Source organism: Capra hircus, chromosome 19 (genome assembly GCF_001704415.2).
Source record: "Capra hircus breed San Clemente chromosome 19, ASM170441v1, whole genome shotgun sequence".
NCBI lineage: Eukaryota > Metazoa > Chordata > Mammalia > Artiodactyla > Bovidae > Capra > Capra hircus.
In genome coordinates, this window is record NC_030826.1 from 13,437,387 (window position 1) to 13,459,111 (window position 21,725).

At 44.8% G+C, this 21,725-nt stretch overlaps 1 protein-coding gene across 17 annotated transcripts in view; it reads right to left on the reverse strand.

The window, feature by feature from the left end:
* Nucleotides 359–21,725, reverse strand: part of SYNRG (synergin gamma) — an 87,793-nt gene continuing 66,426 nt past the window's right edge. For 13 of the 17 annotated variants that reach the window (XM_018064182.1, XM_018064189.1, XM_018064188.1 and 10 more), the window contains 4 exons: nt 19,711–19,859; nt 4,164–4,274; nt 3,767–3,802; nt 359–2,769 (listed from right to left, as the gene is read on the reverse strand). In XM_018064182.1, coding sequence (XP_017919671.1) covers nt 2,638–2,769; nt 3,767–3,802; nt 4,164–4,274; nt 19,711–19,859 — 428 coding nt within the window. In that variant the 3' untranslated portion in view covers nt 359–2,637. The remainder of the gene's footprint in view (nt 2,770–3,766; nt 3,803–4,163; nt 4,275–19,710; nt 19,860–21,725) is intronic. The other 4 variants (XM_018064183.1, XM_018064196.1, XM_018064195.1 and 1 more) reach the window with 1 other exon arrangement.

Consider the following 21,725-nt stretch of genomic DNA (forward strand, 5'->3'; position numbering starts at 1 on the left):
ATTCAGATAATTTAAAATAAGCAACCTCTATGAACTGCTAGCAAGTAGCCATAGGAAAAAACAAAGCATAGATAATATCCTGATAGACCCTGTGCTGCTGCGATCTCAAGCATGTCCAGACGAAAACTACACAGTAAGCCATAAAAAATTAAAGGCGAAATACACCGCCAAAACAGAGCTGACTAATTGCCACTCAAGCAGGGGGGTGAAGCAGCTTGCACAATGCATTCTATGGAAGTGAGTAACCCTGGTTACTGTTTCCAAGGACACTGGGCTCTCAGCTAACAAGCATTGAGGTGAAGCTGAATGCAGTGTTGACTCATTTTAATAAACCTGCGTAAAGAAAATCAACGTGACGGAATTCCACACTCCCCAATCTTTATTGGCAGATCGAATAAAGCATTTCCAGTACTAAACAAGATCCTGAAAGTAGTGAATGCTCTGCAGCAAAAGCTTTTCGTTGATGCCTGCTGTAGTTTTCCTCTGGCACCTCCCATGAGGTGACTAAACCAACCGTACTTGCTAAGGTCAGCAGTAGTTATACTGACGAGTTTTAGCTCAGGCGTTCTTCAGTACATCTAGAAATGGAAACCTATCTAGTTAACAGGTGAGCATTGTCATCAGTATGGACCACGGTGACAGAAGAGTGCACACAGCGTTTCTGAAAATGTCTCTGCCGTGGAGATTCTGTGAAACTGGGAGACGTCTCTTGTTGCAAAGGTCGACTTGTGACCGTGGTCCATCATGGAACGTACAAGACCAGTGAGAAGGCTGCACGAAACCCGGGGCACTGCTCAGGCTGAAGTGGAGCCCCGAGGCCCCAGGCAAAGTTCACTAGAAACCGGCCCATTTGTGACGTCACTAACACCCGCTGGCCCTGTGGGGGGCAAAGGTAGCAATCAGAGAGACAGCTGTTCTGGTTATTAGCAGCTGGAGATGGTATCATCCGCAACAGATGAGAAAAAACAGATTTATCTCAGCAACCCTTGTCTGCATCCTGGCATGCAGCCAGGTAAAGCAGAATCCCCAACAGCTCAGGAATGAGAACATTCTCTACCTTTCGTGGGGAGGGTGGATGGAGCAAAATCGAATTGCCCCAAGTTTTGTCCTGAGGAGGGAAAAATGATCTAGTTAATTATGTAAAGAGACAAAGCCAACTTTTCCAGTTTACAAACTGGAAAAAACTAAGTCTATGTCAGAGAGCTTAAGCCACACAGAGTGAAGCACACAAGGTTCAAAATCGCCTCATAGACACGTAATTCACAACAGAAACGAGTGCCCCAGATTGATGTGTTCTTCCCAGGAACAGCACACTCCTTACTCCTTGACTTCCCCCCCGATTTTATGCATTCGGTTTAAGCAGCAAAGAAAATTCCCTACACCAGAGAGCATGAAGGAGCTCCCTGGCGACCCAGTGGTGTAGACTTTGTGCTTTCACTGCTGAAGACGCAGGTTCAATTCCTGGTAGGGAAGCTATGATCCCACAAGCTACACAGTGAGGCCAAAAAAACCCAAAAAAACACAACAGAGAGCATGAGCCTTTTCCTTCTAAAATTCAGTGCTGGTTCTGAGCAATTTCCTGCCATTGCTTCCAAGTCACGTGCCTCTACCACAAATACACACCTTACTCTTCTTGCTGGGCCACGAGCTCCACCATCCAACCCTGAGCAATTTCCAGGTCTCTCACAGAGAAACGCATTGGTCCCTGTGCAGGCGTTCTTGGAAATCTGGACAGAGGCCTTTGCAAAGAGATTTCATCCAGCTGCCTTTCCAAACCTTGTCTGAAGAAAAATACCACGTTCACAGCCTGTGTGTGAAGCAACACGGGGCCTTCAGTGAAGACCCCCAAGGGCAACGACGTTCATCCAGATGCACCAAGATTCAGGGCTCGGTCGAAATGGACGTTCTCCACTGCGAAGTTCCCAGGTGTGCTCTGAAAGTCTTCCTGAAAGCTGCCAGTCTTTGCAATGCGCGAACGGAGTGGAGAACGACTTCTGTTGTGACACTAGAGTTGGTAAACCCGCCCTCACCCACCTGCCGCTGTCCAGTGGAGAGAAGCTGAAATTTTTCTATAAAAAGAATATCCATTTAATCACAGTGTCCCCCTTTCTAGTCATTTTAGATATTAACACACTACATGTGGCTAAATGCATTCTACTTCACACAACAGTAAGTGCTCCAGATACACAAACACTGGCTCGAAATCCTTCCGACTCCAGTCCTAGAGCAAGAATTTAATTTTCTTCAAATGTCAATTCTTCACAGTTTCCGTGCTGCAGCAGCAAATTATGCCTTAGATAAAGGCAATTGTGGTCCATATTTTAAAACATCTTAAGAGAACTAGAGGTGAGTTAGCAAACTTCCAGTGCCTCGTGCAGTTTGGGTAGGGCGGTTTGACCTGAAATCCCAAAGACTCGCCGCGGGAACTTGGGGGCGAAGTTCGTCTGTGGGAAGGACTGGGAACTTGCACAGCCCCTCCCCCACCTCTTGAGGCTTCCCTCCTGAAGGGGTGGGGCGGGGGGGGGCGGGTTGCTCCACAGCACTCACATTCTGTTTATTGGTCCCTGTCACCCCAAGGGGTGTGGTGGAAAAAAACAAACCCAGCTGGGTACGTAATAGAGGAGCTGTCAGGAGCTTTCAGAGCAAATCAGGCAGGATCAGGCCGGGCGGTTTTGGTTCGACACAGTTGATCCAGAAGTTGGCACAGCTGGCGTGATACTGGTGTCCCCCATACGCCAGCTTGAAGCTGTCAGTTTCCGAGTTGAACGCCTGCCAGGAAGAAACAGACACGGAGGGGGAGTGGTCAGGCTCCCTCCACACCCAGGCGCTGACCGGCAGCCGCACGGACCCCGCTCCAGGACACAGAGGCTGAGGCCAGACTGGTGCACACACAAAAGCTGAGCAGGTGGCTACAGGAATTCAAGCGAGAAAAGTTTTGTGCCGCTAATTAAAGGCATAAAAAAATCTTTACTGTTAAACCCAGTTTCAGCAAAAGGAGGTCAAATCTTTCCGAGAAAAGGCACACAGAGGCTGTGGGGGGTTGGCAAGGGGTCATGACAGGGGAACGAAAATAGCCAAGGGGGATCATTTTGATCTCTTTGTGAAGAAGGAAGCCCTTCCCTGAGGCTGGCATTTGACTGTTACATGCCATCCCTGAGGTTTCGGAGGCTCATAAAGTCCTATCATCAGAGAAAACTCAAGATTAAAATGGGTCTAATGCCACTGGGAGCTGAGAGCCGAACTGACATCATTAAAATGTCCAAATAGGTTCAGGGCTTGTAAAAAAGATACCAAACACCTAAGAATGCTTTCCAAATGAATAGTGCTTGCAGGTAAGTTACAGCCAGCCAGGCCTAACCTCAACCACTTCCTGGGGTGTTTTCTAAACGTCTACAAATAAATAAAACTCTAACTTTCCCACCCCCCAAATCTGTTTCTGTCTGCTAACAGCCAAGTGCTGAAGCTCTCTAACCTCCTCTGTGTCATAATGACCTGGTTTTCCAGAAGCTGCCCTTTCTGTTACCCTGTTCCTCCTAGAGGAAAATAACCGCCATACCAGAAGCCGATTCGAGCCACAAAGCATGCACACAAGACGGAAGTGACCCGCGTGGACACATCAGTGACTGAGTCGGACACTGGGAATGGAAAGGACTCAGCAAAGCATCTGTGATTGAACAGCTCAGGATGACAGTGGAATCATTGAACTTGCCCTCCACATTCAAAATTAAGATGGGAGACACTAAGGTAACAAGTAAGTGGTTCATACTTTTTTAGGATGCTCTTCTGCAGGCTTCTCTTCTTTCTGAAATAATGTTGAAACCATAAGGTCAACAAAATTCCCAGCACAGGGCCTCTGGCCTGCAAACAAGTCCTGACAGGTCGACCCTTCTCCCTGTGCCACCCTGCCTGCAGAGGGGGCTGCAGGCACAAGGCAAATGAGCCCACTCCACAGAAAGGCAAGCCTGCACCCGTTCCTGCAACAGCTCCCCGCACCACCCCGTGGAAGGAAGCCTCTGCTTCTCTGGTCCCATCTCAGGACTTGATCAGCTCCCTGCCTCTGGTCACAGACCATGTGGAGAAGTGGGCCAGGTGGGCTCGTGCCCCGGGTCCTGTCAGGGATGAGCTCTGCCTGGGAAGTGGTGTCGGGGGAGGTGGTGACTTACCCGGCTCCTGGAGTCCACGTTCAAGAGGCACACCCCACAAGCCAGCTCCTGAGCGTTTTTAATCCCAGGCCGGAGCATACAAGAGGAAAAATCCAGTGAATTTTCATCAGGCTGTGATGGCAAGACAAACAGGTAAGGAGACAGCAGTTCCCCACGCTGCCTGGCTCAGCTCTCTGATCCCACCTCTCAGTAGGTCCAGCAGCAAATTCAGCGAACACTCTACCACCACCAGCACGATCATTCCATTTCCCTGGGGATGTCAGGATGCGTGAAAAATGGTCCCTACCCTCAGAGCTCAGTTTAGGGTCGGGGTGAGGTGGGTATCAGGCAACACGTGTGATGAGAGCCACACCAGCATGTGCGTAAGAACCAAGGGCCCGAGCAAAGCGTGGAGGGGCTGGGGCACTGACCCGACTTAGGGGAAAGGAGCGGGGTGGCAGAGAACGCGTCCCGGAATTTACAGTCATCAGGGCTGAGTCCTGAGGGGGCTTGGCTGGGGGAGGGGTGGGGTAGATGAGGTGGGGAGGGAAGGGTATTTATGTGGGATAAGCAGCACGGGCAAAAGCCTCTAAGCAGATCCGGCAGGAGGAGAAATCTAGGGGGTGGGAGCCGAGCTTATGGACAGAGGGAGGAGACGAAGCGGGAGCACAAAGGCCTAATGGAATATGGGGAAAGGAATATGAGGGGCTGAGACTTCATCCTGGAGAGCCTTAAGTGTTGTCACTGGATGCTGACAGGATGCGGTCTGCACTCTGGACAGCAACGGTGGAGAGAAATGGGCACATGGGGAGCTATTAAGGCCCCAGAATCAACAGGCCTGGAGGACTGGGCACCTGAGAGGATCCACCCTACAGAGATGTGTGAGAGGAGAGCGAGTTTGGGATAGAGACCGGGAGAAGAGCCCGGGCTGGTGCAAGCCAAATGGAAGCTGCCTGCGGGTCAGCGGAGCTCGGACGCTGCGTGAGCAGGCAGGTGGATATACGGCTCTGGTGCTCCAGAAAGAGGGAGCTGGACATTACTGGCTAGACAGAGTAAATACTGGGCTGGCCAAAGAGTTCATTAAGAGCTTTTCCATAAAATGTTACAGGAAAACCCAAACAACCTTGTATGCCAACCCAAGATAATAACAGCTAATAAGTCAAGCCCTTACCTATGTTAAGCAGTGCACTAGGCTCTTTATATGCATTATTTTCTTACCAAAAAAAAAGTATGAAATATGGAATGTGTAGACTAAAGATTAAAGCTGTTAATTTCTTAAAAGTTATAATACACATCTATCATATGAAGCTTTTAATTCCTAGATATTTATCCAAGAGAAATGCAAACAGGTTAACAAAAGTCTTGTATGACAAATGTTCACAGCAGCTCTATTCCTATTAGCCCAAACTGGAAACACCTTGTATCGATAAACAAGAAAATAGATTTTAAAAGAACACAGCATATTAATACAATGAAATATTACTCAGTGATAAAAGGGGGTCACACTGATACAACACAGATGAATTTTTACAACACACAATGTAAAAGAAGCTGACCCAAGAACATATGCAATGCGTAATTTCATTTAGATTAGGTTCCAGAACAGGCAGATCGAGGATAATGCAAAGTTACAGAAAATAGATGGCTGTTTTGGGAATCAGATCAGAGGACTGGGAAGGGGCAAAAGGGAACTTGAGCGGGTGATGAAAGCTCTCCACATATTGAGGGGTGTGGGCTACATGGTTGAGTACATTTGTCAAAACTGTTCCAACTATACATTTAAGACCGGAGCGTTTCATTGCATGTGAGTTATCCTGCAATTATGAAATAGACTGAACACTAAAGCAAGACAAAAACAGCCAGAGAGACAAAAGCAGCAAAACGAAACACACAACCAGAGTGGGAGGAAACATTTGCAAACAACGTGACTGACAGGGGCTTAACATCCAAAATACATCAGCAGCTCATACAACTCGACAACAAAACCGCCCAGTCAAAAAATGGGCAGAGGACCTAAACAGACACTTCTTTAAACAAGACATACAGATGGCCAGCAGGCACATGAAAAGATGCTCAGCATCACTAATTATCAGATAAATGCAAATCAAAACTACAGTGAAGTACCGCCTCCCACCAGTCAGAAAGGCAATTATTAAAAAGTCTACAAATAACAAATGCTGGAGAGAGGGTGAAGAAAAATGAACCTTCCTGCATTGTTGGTGGGAATATAAATTGCTGTAGCCACTATGGAGAACAGTGTGGCTGTTCCTCAAAAAGCTGAAAAGAGAGTCGCCATATGATGCAACAATCCCACTCCTGGCCTTATACCCAGACAAGACTGTAATGTGAAGAGACACGCGCACCCCTCTGTTCACAGCGGCACTATCTGGAATAGCCCAGACACGGAGAGCGCCCACTGACAGACGCACGGGCACAGAAGGCGCGGCACATACGCACAAGGGGATAAAACAGAGCCGTGACAGGGGACAGAATGCCCACTGCAGCAACACGGACGGACCTCGAGATTATTACACCAGGTGAAGTCGGAAGAAAGCAAATCCCACGTGATACCACTTACACGTGGAATCTAAAATATGACACAGATGGGCCTATCAATGAACAGAAACACAGACAGACAGAACAGTCTGGTGGCCAGGAGGGTGGGACACAGCGGGGGTTGAGGTCAGCAGATATAAGCTTTTATATACAGAACGGAGAACCAACAGGGTCCCACTGTACAGCCCAGAGAACTATGTTCAGTGTCTGACGATACGCCATAATGGAAAAGAATATTAAAAAAAGAATGTATATATGTAAGTGAGCCACTTTTCTGTACAGCAGAAATCAGTATATTATAAATCAATTATACTTCAATATAAAAAAGTCTAATCAAGAAAATAAGATTTTGGATTCTTATTGGGTAGAAGTTAGGTATACCTGAACTAATTTATATTTCTTATGTATGCCCTACAACAGAGTTTCTTAAATTTGGCACCACTGACATTTTAAGCTGGTAAAATCTTTGCTGTGGGGCCCTGTCCTCTGCATGCAGGATGTTTAGCAGGATCCCTGGCTAATTTGGGGACAAAACTGCTCCCTTCCTGGCTCAATTAAGAAGACGTTATGCATGCATGCATGTAAATATATGCATACACACAAACCCACACAGGCACGTAAGCTTATTATAAGCTTTACTGATATGAAGAATGCGTAGCACATATTTTATAAACAATAAAACATACCATCCTTTTACTGTAAATTTCACATAGTATCTTTTTTTTTTTAACTGCACTGCACAGCATGTGGGATCTTAGTTGCCCTGACAGTGAAAGTGTAGAGTCTTACCTCCTGCACTGCCAGGGAAGTTCTTCCCCCGCCCACCCGCCCCCATAGTATCTTATTCTCACAAAATGCTTTCTTGGATTTTTGCCCAACTCTTCGATCAACAGTCAACCTCTGCTTGCTCTCCTGAAAGAGTGTTGCTTCTGATGTGAACGCTGATGTCTAACGTGAAGGACAAGGGCTAGAGTGTCACCACTCAGACATACTTTGGAACTTCATTTGTCTGTCAAATACGTGAGTGACTTCTTTGCTGAATCAGTTAATAGTTTTCGAATACTGCAGAATCTTTACCCAACTTTTGGTTCTACTCACAACAGAAGGGCTACACAAAGAGCATACTTTTAAGTTTAACCTACATTAATATTTCCTCTGTGTCCCTTTAAATCTAGAAAGTCAACAAGTCAAGCCCCAGTGTGAAGCATCTGTGGATTTCCATGGGATAAATACTCCTGGTTGATGCTGAGCTACCAGTGCGATGTCACTGAACACAGGGTGGGAAGAGATCATCACATTACAGTATCTCCACATATGGAAACAGTGCACTAGGGTGGCCAACTTCCTGGTCGGTGCAAGACTATCCCCGTTTTATGGGCTTCCTGGTGGTCCAGTGGATAAGAATCCACCTGCCAACGCGGGGGACGTGGATTCGACTCCTGGTCTGGAAAGATCCCGCGTGCCAGAAGGCAAGCAGGCCCGTGTGCCACAACTACTGAGGCCTGCACCCCACGGAGCCCGTGCTCTGCGACAAGAGCAGCCACCGGGACGAGAGAGAGTAGCCCCCACTCGCTGCAACTAGGGAAGCCTGTGAGCAGCAGGGAAGACCCAGCACAGCCGAAAATAAGCGAGTAACTTTAAATGAATGACTGTTCCCATCTTAGCTCTGAGGAAACCCCTTGGTCCTGAGCTAACCAGGACAGCTGATTGTCCTTGCATAGACAGGAATAATCTCAAACGCTAAGGAACATGCTTCGGCACACGGGAAAGGAAGCGAAGATGGAAGGGAGCCCACAGGAACACAGTAAAAGGGGCCACTGTCCCGTCTGGAAAACCAGAAGCAAGAACAGAACAAATCAAGAGCGAGAAAGGTCTTAAGTTGCCAAGATGGGCTCAGAAAAATGTCTGAGTTTAAGACTGCCTCGGCTCTGCAGTGTGACGCTTGATAACACAATCCAGAGTGATCACGCCAAGGGGTGGCTTCAGTGAAAGAGACACAAGGGCTTGTAGTCCAGAGTGTGACGGATCTGGGAGCCTGGCGAGTTGGCTTTGGTTCTTCTTCAAGAATGCTGAGATGACCAGGATAACAGCAAATTTGACGATAAAATAATGGCTACATGTTCCGTAGTTACTTTAGGCTGAACCACTGAGGAGTCACCATACCGTCTTTGTATTTGCATAACTATATTATTTTTTCCCAGGGGAAAAAAAAGGGGGCTCCTCTCACCAGGAAAATGTGTCGATTCTATATGATAGTTCCCCATCCCTTTTGAATCTGAAATGATAAACCATGTGCCAGGTTCCACAAACATCTCAAACTAACCTGAGCTAAATCCATTCAGATCACACGTAGGGAAAGAAGTATGATAGGCGGTTCTCAAAGAAGAGAAGGGGAGGTGGAAGATTCAACTGTATGAACCTACTCCACCTTAGCCAAGTCGGAGGATAACTCTTTTTCTTCCTGAGTGTGATCATGACCTATTTGGTCAAACCGAGAAGCAGGTGGCACCGTCACTTGCTTGTCATCCAATTCTGTCCTTTGTAAAATGGCAACAATTTCACATGCCCTCCCTCCCTCCTCCAACTGGTGTTAGGGTCCTCACAGATACATAAAAAGGGCACTGGAAAGGATCAAATACTCTAAATGATTATCACAATTATTCACTTTGATAATAAAATCTAATATGCTCTTTGAACTGGTTAAAAACATAGTAGCATGTCTGTAATCTACATTATAGACATTCATCATGTTATTGAAGAAGGCCTGTTTGAGAAATAGTAGAACCCAAGGAAACTAAATCCTAAAGAAAAAAAGAAAGTTAATAAAAGCCCGTTAATATATGTTTACCAAAGGAATAAAAGAAGCAAACGAAAAGGTCATATTGTAAACTCCAGTGGAAAATCATAAGGCTCTGCATAAATTACTCTGTAGTCAAATTAATCTTTCAAATGACAAAATTAACCTTTATAAATACACATCTATTAGCAAGGGGATTACTGTAGTCCACAGTAACAGTGTGACACCAATCAAAGGGCCCTAATTCTAGAAGGAGGCATGCCCTCTACAGGCCACCTTAAATTGCGTGTCACCTAGTTTAACTGGCAAGTATGTCACGTATTTAGTGAAGATTAAAACCCAGCGATATTATACTTGACCTGTATACACTGACAAGTCCCAGAGGCAGGCTGGGATATATTGATACAATCCTGAATCTTTAGCCAATAATAAACTGCTAAAACGGTATCCCAGAGAAGGCGATGGCACCCCACTCCAGTACTCTTGCCTGGAGAATCCCATGGAAGGAGGAGCCTGGTGGGCTGCAGTCCATGGGGTCGCTGCGAGTCGGGCAGGACTGAGCGACTTCACTTTCCCTTTTCACTTTCCTGCATTGGAGAAGGAAATGGCAGCCCGCTCCAGTGTTCTTGCCTGGAGACTCCCAGGGACGGGGAGCCTGGTGGGCTGCCGTCTCTGGGGTCGCACAGGGTCGGACACGACTGAAGCGACGCAGCAACAGCAAAACGGTGTCCGAGAAAATCACTATTAAGGGAGAAGAGTTTGGCAGCAATTAGCAGTCCTTACTGATGGCCTTATTCTCCTTCTCTGTCCCTCTGCATTAGACACGGCCGGGTGACTTGTCATGGTGTTAAGAGACTGAGGATAAGTAATACGCTCACTTTTGGAAGGAAGTCTTTAAGGCCAACGTGTTATTTGCCATGTTCCCTTGATCCTCTCCTGGCGACCAGCTATTTTGTTCCACTCGGTGAAGCTCTATCAACCCAGATGCTGGAGTAAGGAGGGCATGGCATAGAGCCCCTCCAACTTGAGATGGACATGGAACAGGAGCCGGGAATAAAGCTCTGTTGTTTCACACTGCCAAAGAGGGTGGTGGTGGTGTTTGTTACCATCAAACTTAATTTGACTGAAATAAAATTTATTCTCTTAGAGTTCTGGAGGTCAGAAGTCTAAAGTGAGTTGGCAACACTGCTTTTCTTATGGGAATTCTAGGGGAGAACACACATCTTCGTCTTTTCTACTGTCTAGAGACTGCCTGCACACTCTGTGGGTCACAGTTCCATCTCCAAAGCCAAGAGGGCAGCATCCGCCAGTCTCTCTCTCTCTCGATTGTCACGCTGCTTTGAAGCCATGAAATTAAAAGATGCCTATTATTGGAAGAAAAGCTATGACAAGCCTAGACAGCATATTAAAATGCAGAGACATCACTTTGCCAATAAGGTCCGTATAGTCAAAGCAAGGTTTTTCCAGTCGTCATGTATGGATGTGAGAGTTGGATCATAAAGAAGGCTGAGTGCCGAAGAATTGATGTTTTCAAACCATGGTGTTGGAGAAGATTCTTGAGAGTCCCTTGGACATCAAGGAGAACAAACAAGTCAATCCTAAAGAAAATCAACCCTGAATATCACTGGAAGGACTGATGCTGAAGCTCCAATACTTTGGCCACCTGATGCGAAGAGCTGACTCGTTGGAAAAGACCCTGATGCTGGGAGACACTGAAAGCAGAAGGGGACCACCAGGGAAGTCCTCTTGCCTTCCTCTTATAAGGATCCTTGTCACGCCTCTGGGCCTGCCAAGATGATCCGTGCTACGTTTGCCATTCAAAGACCCTTAATGTAATCACATCAGCAAAGTCCCTTCCACCACCTAAGGTAGAACATTCACAGGTTCTAGGGCTTAGAACATGAACCTCCTGGGGGTGGGGAGGCGTTATCTTGTCTACCATATCTACCTTCGGTCAAATAAAGATAGTCGTGTGGAGACAATGAATATTCTGTCTCTAAAATACTATGCAGATTGGCCAGATGATAAAAATGCTATCGTTATTTAAAAAAACAAACAGTTCGCCTGACATGCCACAGCAACAGGAAGTACTCTGAAATTCACGGCTTATTTCACATTGAAAGGAAGCAGCGAAGAATTTTATTGGACTGAGGGTAATAGTGGAATCAGAGAGCCTGGGTGCTTTTCAGTTGACTAGGGGTCAGAAGAGTAACAGTCCTGTCTCTTCTCATAGATTCCATATGGCAAAATAGATCAGTTCTGTTTTCCAGGACTGAAGTCTTGGTTACAAACCTACTGAACTTCAATCCACAACCATGAGATAAAACCTCAACATAATAATTCACTCATCAGACTTCCCTGGTGGCACAGTGGACAGGAATCCGCCTGCCAACGCAAGGGACATGCGTTCGATCCCTGATCCAGGAAGACTGCACGTGCTGCAGAGCAAATGAGCCCACGTGTCACAACTACCGAGCTACGTGCTGCGGCTCCTGAAGCCCGAGCGTGTCAGAGCCTGTGCCCTGCGACAAGAGAAAGGCGGGCTTCCCCGCCAGCACACTCAGAAGCCCCCGCACCAGAGCTAGAGCGCAGCCCCTGCTCTCAGCAGCTAGAGCAAAGACCTCGTGCAGCAACAAAGACCCACAGCAACCAAAAAAAAAAGCACTCACCTCTCTGAAATAGAGGATTTTTCTCTCTTGAGAAAAAAGTTTCTTCAATCAGTGCTCAGAAGAGGTACGCTTTTGCCACAAGAGGGAGTTTTAGTCCATGGATTAAGGGAGCATTAAACAGAGGGCCATGTCAAACTCTGCTGCCAGTGTAACTTCCAGCTTAAAGAAATGGTAAGGAGCCGCAATTTGGAGGTTAAGACGTGCTCTGCTTCCCTTAGCTCAAGCGTCACTGCTGCACCCAGAACTTTCTCACTTGGCAAAAGAAGTGCAGTCTCCTTTTGATGCAGAGTCCCATAGAGTCTTTGTGGGAAGAAACGAGTCATTTTTTAATACTTTGCAAGCTGGGACTAACACAGTAGGAAAAGTGGTTTTAGGCAACGATTTACATTCAAATCCCAGGTTTGTGAGTTTCAGGCAAGTTTCATCTTTTCTGAGCTCCAACTTCTGCACTTGTAAAACTGGGGATTATGCTGACCTTATGGGATGTTACCAGGACTGAATGAGAAGGAATACAGCACAATGTCCAGCAGATTCTCAGTGCAAAAGAAACAGTCACTATTGTATCAGTGTTATTGGAACCAAAGAGCCTGGCTGTGGTGATTCAGTTCATTAAGTACAGCACAGAGCACGGGGACCTCCAGGGATGCCCCTCAGGTAAGGTTTAAGGACCGAAGGCCCACCAGTTAGCAAGAGCACATGACATGGTATAATCAGGAGAAATATGAGTAGGGAATGACTATTTTTCACAGCTAACCTAGCAAGGAGATCCAACCAGTCCATTCTAAACGAAATCAGTCCTGGGTGTTCTTTGGAAGGAATGATGCTAAAGCTGAAACTCCAGTACTCTGGCCTCCTCATGCAAAGAGTTGACTCATTGGAAAAGACTCTGATGATGGGAGGGATTGGGGGCAGGAGGAGAAGGGTACGACAGAGGATGAGATGGCTGGATGGCATCACTGACTCGATGGACGTGAGTCTGAGTGAACTCCGGGAGTTGGTGATGGACAGGGAGGCCTGGCGTGCTGCCATTCATGGGGTCGCAAAGAGTCGGACACGACTGAGCGGCTGAACTGAACTGAACCTAGTGAAAAGAGCAGTTATAGCTGGAAGAGCATGGGTGACTGTGGAAGTGGACACTCAGCGGCAGCCACAATGCGCACTGTGCTCCTGTGCTGTCCAGCGGCAGACGTCTATACTTCTGGGGCCTAAAAAGGTCAGGTAAAGTCACTCACGCATCCAGATCCAGACATGGACGCCGGAAACGGCTGTTCCCATTGGGAGTCTGAAGGGGAGGCAGGAATGCCTGGCCACTCTTCCCCTTCACTTCCTCTTTTGCCATGTGGAGCGATATAGAGCCTCCATAAGTGAGGGGGCAACACTCCCAGGCTAGGCGGGTGACTAATTCACAGAATCACAAAACCAAATTCTAAGGCTCCTTTAAAAAGGTCTGGGCAAAACTAATCCTTCATGTAAAAACTCAGAACATGGCTTATCTCTGAGTGGGGTGAAGTCAACAAAGGAGCATAAGGAAAGCGTCTGGGAAGATGGGCTATCTTGGATCTCGACCAGGCCTGGGCTATGTGTGGCATGCATCTGTCAAGACCACTGAGCAGTATAACTAAGATTTTTGCATTTTACTAAGTATATATTGTATTAAAAAAGGAAAAAAGAAAAAAATTAAAGAAAGCCAGGAGGGGCAATCAGAATCTTGAAAGCAAGCCTTTCTCATGAGCAAGATGTACAAGGACGAAATTGGCTTCCACCTCACCCCGACAGCAGCTCCCTCAGAGCTGTAATCAAGGCTAAGATTCTCCCCAAATATTCTTTGCTCCAAACGGAAAAGGGCTAATAGATAATGAACCTGCTTAACACACTTGGTCTTCTGTGATATCTTTTCTTTAGAGTTCACAGCTAAAAAAAAAAAGTTCTGTCATCGCAGCCACCTTTTTCTAACAGTATCAGAAGAGATAGATTTGTATAGCAGTCTAGTTTTCAGTGTTAATTACAATAAGAAACCAACTGCCATCAAAACAAAGAACCTTAAAATCTAAGTGGCAATGGGGACTCCTTTAAGCTCCCCTACAGCTCCTATACCGGGGAAAAAGTATACAGAAAATAACTTGACTGTTTAGATCAAGCCACTGCCAAGACAGACTTCTGGTGTTTCATCTCTTTAACCCCGAAGCCAAGGAACAACCCATCTTCCTCAAGAAGGCTTTTGCCTTTCTGCTTTCACCCATCCCATCTGCCCATTCAAGGAGGCAACAGAGTACTGTGGTTGAAAAAGCAGACTTAGGACTCTTTCACACTGAGCCCAGGTCTCACCGATATCTCTGCTTCAGTTTCTTCATTTAATCAGGGGAGAATATTATTATCCACCCACAAGACTGCTGTATTCATTATATCCATGTAGAGAGTCATGAATAGGGTCTGGCACACAGTAAGCACTCAGTAAACGTTGGCTAATGATGCTGACGATGTTTGGGCTTAATGTGGTCCATAGGAGCAGAGAGTTAGGAGCAGAAGACGGGGGACTTAGGAGACACCCAGACCCGCACATTCCTAATGTGTGGCTGTAGATATCTTGCTGCTAAAAAAACATGGAACAAATGAGTGTTGAGGTGAGACCTTTGTGAGACTGAACACAGAGGCTCTGATGGACTCTGATGCCAACAGGGCAAAGGGGACACACTGGATTTTATGCCATTCCTCTCCATCTCAGCCTCACGGGCACCCACGTGCATCCCCAGCCGATCAGCTCCATTTGTGACTGGAGTTTGGAAATACTTTTTTAAAACGCCAGGGGTGGGACTTCCTGGTGGTCCAAGGGCTAAGACTTTGAGCTACTAATTCAGGGGGCCTGGGTTTGATCCCTGGTCAGGGAACTTGATCTGGCATGCCGCAACAAAGATCGAAGATTCCGGGTGCCACAACTACAACCCAGCCCAGCCAAATAAAACAAACAGAAACCGCCAGGGTTTTACGACCCACACACAACCCTATGACCATTCTGGCATATTCCCTTTCAGCACTGTAATAACAGTTCTGTGTTATTTCAAACTTTGTGCTCCTTTAAAAAATGGCTATGTAACATCCTACTATGAAGATTCATGCAATTAAATTCTCCAGATTTGGACTTTTAGGTTATTTTCAACTTTTCATTTTTACAAAGAACAACTTGTGCATTTGCGCTGCTTCTATTTATGAGTTTGTATGTAGAACCCTCTGCCTTAGGGAGTTTTCCAAAAAGTGGAACTACTTAATCAGCTGCTCTGGAGGTCTGTAAATCTTTTCATTCGTTGTTTACTGGGTAGTGACACGGTGCCTGGCACGGTGCTCAGAGCAGACAGACGACGGACGTGTGGGTCCTGGTCCTTGTCCTCAATGAGTTCCCAGGTGGCAGGGAAAGCGTGCTACCAGACACCTTTCCCATTGGGTGGCATCAATTTCTTAATGAATTAATTCCCAATAAATTCCCTAAGAAGCAGTCCAATTTTACCACATCAACATGCTAAAGGTTCAAATAAATAAACCAAATCCCAAACTGGGTTTATTAGGTGGTTAAAAAAAAAAACACCTTGTTTTAACTTGAATTACTGTTTACTGATTAGCTCTGCCTCCTCTTTTATGAATCACTTCATGTTTTTGCTCTGACTTTACTGGAAGCTGGTGTATTTTGCATTGATTTATGTGTTTTCTTTACCGAACAAAGACCTGAGGCCGCTGTCAGTAAGAACTGCCAAACTTTTTTTTTCTCCTTTACCATTTCATCTATTTTGCTCCCCACTTGAAATAACTTTCACTTACTGGGGTTATGCCATTTGATCTACAAGGGAAGATTTTCCTAAGAAACTACTCAGTGAACCCTGTTGCTTTCTTTACTGAAAGGGTTATTTTTGAAGATAATGTAGATGATGTTAGTTTCCTCTCTACGAGAACCCACAAGAGAAATTTCTTTCAGATATGAGTACCAGGAATAGTTATGCTTCCTGAGTAGAGGGTTTATTTTTCTGTTATGAACACAGTGAATCATGGAACTGATCACGTCTTCTTTACATCAGTGCCCGGAAGGGTCAACGGTACAGCTCACCCCTAGCAAATGCCAACACTTTAAAAGCACACATTTTTGCACACAACTTCATTCCTGGCTTTAACATTTCCTGCCTTCATTTTCCCTATCCATTTATTAAAAAATTTTAAACCAGTTATTAAAATAATGAAGTATAAAAATGCTTATCTTGTTTGAAAATAAAGGTAAGGTTCAAAAAGTATAAAAGAAAAGATACAAAGTCCCACTAATCGTTACGTTAGAACACAAGCAGATAAAGGACATATACTATATGATATCACTTACATATGGAATCTAAAAAATATGAATGAAGATATATACAACACAGACCCAAAGACGCAGAAAACAAACTTATGGCTACCAGAGGAAAGAGGGAGGGGGATGGACAAATTGGAGGAGCATGAAACTAACAGATACAAACCACTGACTCTACATAAAACAGTTAAGTAACAAGGATTTACTGAATAGCACGGGGAAGTATACCCAGTGTCGTGTAATAACCTGAAGTGGAATATAATGTGTAAAAAAACCAAGAACAAAACGAATCACTACGCTATCTACCTGGAACTATCACGATACTGTAAAATGAGCAGCTATATTTTTCTTTTCTGGCTGAACTGTGCATTCGGGATCTTGGCTCCCTGACAAGGGACTGAACCCACGTCCGCTGCACTGGGAGTGCAAAGTCAGCCACTGGACCACCAGGGGAGCCCCCGATCAACTGTATTTCAGTTAAACAAACAGAAGACAAGGACACAGTCCTGACCTTAAGGGGCTGAGAAGCTAGTGGGCAAGAAATAAGAAGACACAATTAACAAGAAGCATGGAAGTGCCTCCCTGACCAGAACATGCTATGGACACACACAGGAAGGGGGCACCTCATGCAGACTGAGGGCCTCTTGGGATGATTTCTGGGGAAAATGATGCAGAGTCCAGAGGGAAGAGCGATCTAGCAGAGAGAGACAGGCCAGGGCAGCCCGAGTGAGGGAAAAGACCTCACACGCTGAGCTAAGGAGTTTAAACTTGACCCTGAAGACCATGGAGAGTCACTGCAGGATTTCAAATGGGATATAAATGCCTCAATCAGGTCAGCATTTTAGAAAGACCCGTCTGATAGTGGTGTGTAGAACACATTGAATGTGGATAAAAAAAATGAACCAGTAACTGCAGCTATGCAGTCAGAAGTGGTAAGGGCCTGAATGATTTACCACATTAAAAAAAAAGAGGCTTCCATTTTTATTATGTTTTATTCCTATCGTTAATATATGAGAATGTGGTGAAGTTTTGCCAAACTCATTGAATTTAACCTCTCGAATTCAGTTTTCTGGAGGCATTTCTTATCATCAAATAAACAATTCTATCTCTTCTTTTCAAATATGCATACTTCAATTCTTATTGTATTGGCCACAATAGTATTTTTAAAAAATAGTTATCCAAACAGTATGATTTTAAGTTATAAATCGAAAAATGGTCCAAGGGAATAATAAAAGAGATTTCGGAAATGATTCAAATGCTTTCGGAACTTAATATTACAAACCAGAAGCAACGTAACAATGGCGAGGACCTGCGGCTGATGACAGGTAGGTTGCTGAGCAATATGGGGTCCTCCTGCCCAGCAGCATGGCACAAAGAGAGCTGGTTGCTCTTAGAAATGGGGCGCCTGGTTCAGTGTGGGGAAAGAAGGAAAGAAAATGGAACTGCAAATTTATTCCAGCTGTGGAAGGAAGATAAATTTGACTATTGTGAAATAAAGGATATTATCTGAGACAAACTGAATTAGCATGAATATATAAAAATAAAATAGCTTTGCCCAGCGAAATATTAAAGAAAAAAAAGGTGGAAGAAACAGAAGAGGCAAAAATTAACTGATATCATCTTATGCACATATGTGTGTGTGAATAAATCTATTACAAATATGAAATGATATGGTCAATCACAGTATTTCATTGAATATATGGCCAAACAGTCAAAAGAGAGAGAGATGATCAGCTCACACACAAAGGAAATAAAAATAGTAAATTATCATTTGAGACACTAGACAGTCCCTCGGGAAATGAAAGAAATTTAAAAAACACTTTCAGGGAATTGCTTACACGCTTTTTAAATTAAGAAATTGACAAAGCTAGAATACAATGTAAGGAAATGCATACTTTCATGCACTGCCGTCTACTAGCCTCTAAGCTACTTGGAAACCCACATAACACATGGAACAACAGCTATATGCAGGCATGCATGTACATGTGCGACCATGCACTCTGATTTCTTAAGTCCACTTGCAGACGCTGTACCACCAAAAGGGGAAACAGTCATCTGTTTAATGATATTCAGAGTAAAACTATTTGTAACGGGAAAAAAAATGAAAACAATTCAAGACCTAAAGAAAGTAAAATGGAGCAATGAGCCGCAGGATAGCAACAAGATGTACCACACGGTCTTCTGTCTGTTTTACTTAGGTCTAAAAACATTTTTTTTTGCAGTACAGTTGATGTAGAGTATTAGTTTCATCTATATAGCAGTGATTCACAATTTTAAAAGGTTATATTCATTTATGGCTACTATAAAATACTGCCTGTGTTCCCTATGCTGTACCATATATCCTAGCAGCTTATTCGTTTCCTGCACAGTGGTTTGTACCTATTAATCCGCTACTCCTATGCTGCCCCTCCCTGCTTCCCTCCCCTCACTGGTAACCACTAGTTTGTTCTCTATCTGTGCGTCTGCCTCTTTTCTGTGATATTCATTAGTTTGCTGTTTTTGTTTTTTTTTTGGATTCCACATATAAGTGACATTATTCTATCTCAGTCTTTCTCTGACTTCTTTCACTCAGCATAATGCCCCTTCAGTCCACCCACATTGTTGCAGATGGTTAAATTCCACTCTTTTTTCGTGGCCAAGTAGTATTCCATCTTCTTTATCCATTCATCTGTTGATGGACACTTAGGTTGCTTCCATGCCTTAGCTGCTGTAAATAGTGCTGGTATGAACATTCAGGTGCATGTATCTTTTTAAACTAATATTAACTTTTTTTTTAAAGGACACTAATGGGTTGGGAAGATCCCCTGGAGAAGGAAATGGCAACCCACTCCAGTACTCTTGCCTGGAAAATCCTATGGACTGAGAAGCCTGGTAGGCTACAGCCCATGGGGTCGCAAAGAGTCAGACACGACTGAGCGACTTCACTTTCACTGGGGAAAAAAACTAGAACTGTAAAGGGAGAAACTCAAATCAATGCTTTGCAAAACAGTGACTTAAGGATATAGAGAATGTTTTCCTACACTCTCATTTAGGCACAATGGGCCTGGCGGCCAACCTGCTGCTATTCAACTAACAGCACAAATGTTATTAGTATCTCCTTCTTTTATAACATAACTGGCTACAGTAGGGACCTTCATCCTCCAATCGAAGGAACATAGAGTAAGCTTTATGCCTTAGGGTTTTTTCAAGGAAAGCAACTGCTGAATTGTCTCGTGTGCTTACCGTGAGTGTGGCAAGTGACATGAAGCCAATTAGGTTATTCCATACTTTATCGATGTCCTTTAGCAACTGCTGGAGTTTCTCACTGCACACCGCAGTGGCTTTTATCCCCAGCTCCACACGTTTCGTTACCCTGTACACCTCAACAACACCTGACAGGGTGAGAGAGGAAAGAGTTAGGTGCTGGAAGTGAAGAGGAAGAGATCAACAAGACACAGAAGCCTTACTGCTGGCTGACATCCTAGGTGAAACAGGGACTGCATCTGGACAGATGTGAGCTTAATATTCCTTGGGATCAATCAACTTTTTGTTTGGCCTGCAACCCCCAGCATATGGGATCTTAGTTCCTTGACCAGGGATTGAACCTGCCCCCTTGCACTGGAAGCATGGACTCTTTTTATTTATTAATTTATTTAATTGGAGGCTAATTACTTTACAATATGGTAGTGGTTTTTGCCATACATTGACATGAATCAGCCATGGGTGTACATGTGTCCCCGATCCTGAACACCTCTCCCACTTCATTCCCCATCCCATTCCTCAGGGTCATCCCAGTGCACCAGCCCTAAGCACCCTGTCTCATGCATTGAACCTGGACTGGTGATCTGTTTCACATATGATAATACACATGTTTCAATGCTATTCTCTCAAATCATCCCACCCTCGCCTTCTCCCACAGAGTCCAAAAGTCTGTTCTTTACACGTGTGTCTCTTTTGCTATCTCACATATAGGATCATCGTTACCATCTTTCTAAATTCCATATATATGCATTAATATACAGCATTGCTGTTTTTCTTTCTGACTTACTCCACTCTGTATAATAAGCTCCAGTTTCATCCACCTCATTAGAACTGATTCAAATGCATTCTTTTTAATAGCTGAATATTCCATTGTGTATATGTACCACAGCTTTCTTATGCATTCATCTGCCGATGGACATCTAGGTTGGGAAGTGTAGAGTCTTAACCACTGGATCCCCAGGGAAGCCCAGGAGCTATCAGCTGTTAACACTGCAGTATAAACTCCCCGGTAAGAGTGCAGACTCTAGAGCTATATCACTTGGATTCAAGTCCAGGCTCTGCCACTTACTAGCTGTGTAACCTCAGGCAGGTAGCAAACCTCTCTGTACTTCAGTTTCCTCAAATGTAACACTGGGATAATAGTACCTTCTCAAAGGATGGTTGAAGACGTTAAACTGGTTAAAACTGTTGGCTTAGAACAGCAGACATTAACCAAATGTTCGCTTTTTTTTCCTGGCGTCTTTATGAGTCCCTCTGTTTGAATTTGGGAAATACAGTTATACTCACTGAAGATGGGAAGATAACAGTTTGAAAGACCTGCAATGTCGGGATCGCTGTAATGCACAGGAACAGCCTGCTCTACTGCACTTCCCTCTGTGTGGTTTCCAGATACAAATATATGAATTTTTTTTTACAAATTGAAAAGTTTGTGGTAACTGTGCATCAAGCGGGTCTATAAGCACCATTTTCCTGACAGCATCTGTTCACGTTGCTTCTCTGTCACAGTTTGGTAATTCTCCCAGTAGTTCAAACATTCCCATTATCGTCATATTCGCTATGGTGATCTGTGGTCTATGATGCTACTGCTGTAGTTGTCTGGGGGCACCAGGAACCACGCAGCATGTGTCTGGCTGCTCCACTGACCTGCCCCACCCACCCATCTCCTCCTCAGGCCTCCCTATTCCCTGAGACACAACAATATTGAAATTTGGTCAATTAACAACCCAACGACAGCCTCTAAGTGTTCAAGGCAAAGAGGAATCTTATCCAAAAACTAGAAATGATTAAGCTTAGTGAGGAAGGCATGTAGAAAGACAAGACAGGCCAGAAGCTAGCTCTCTTGTGCCAGCTAACCAACTTTCGAAACAAGGGAAAAGTTCTTGAAAGAAATCAAAAGGGCTACTCTAGGGAACACACGAATGATAAGAAAGCCAAACAGTCTTAAATTGCTGATACACAGAAAGTCTGAGTGCTCTGGAGAGATGATCGTACCAGCC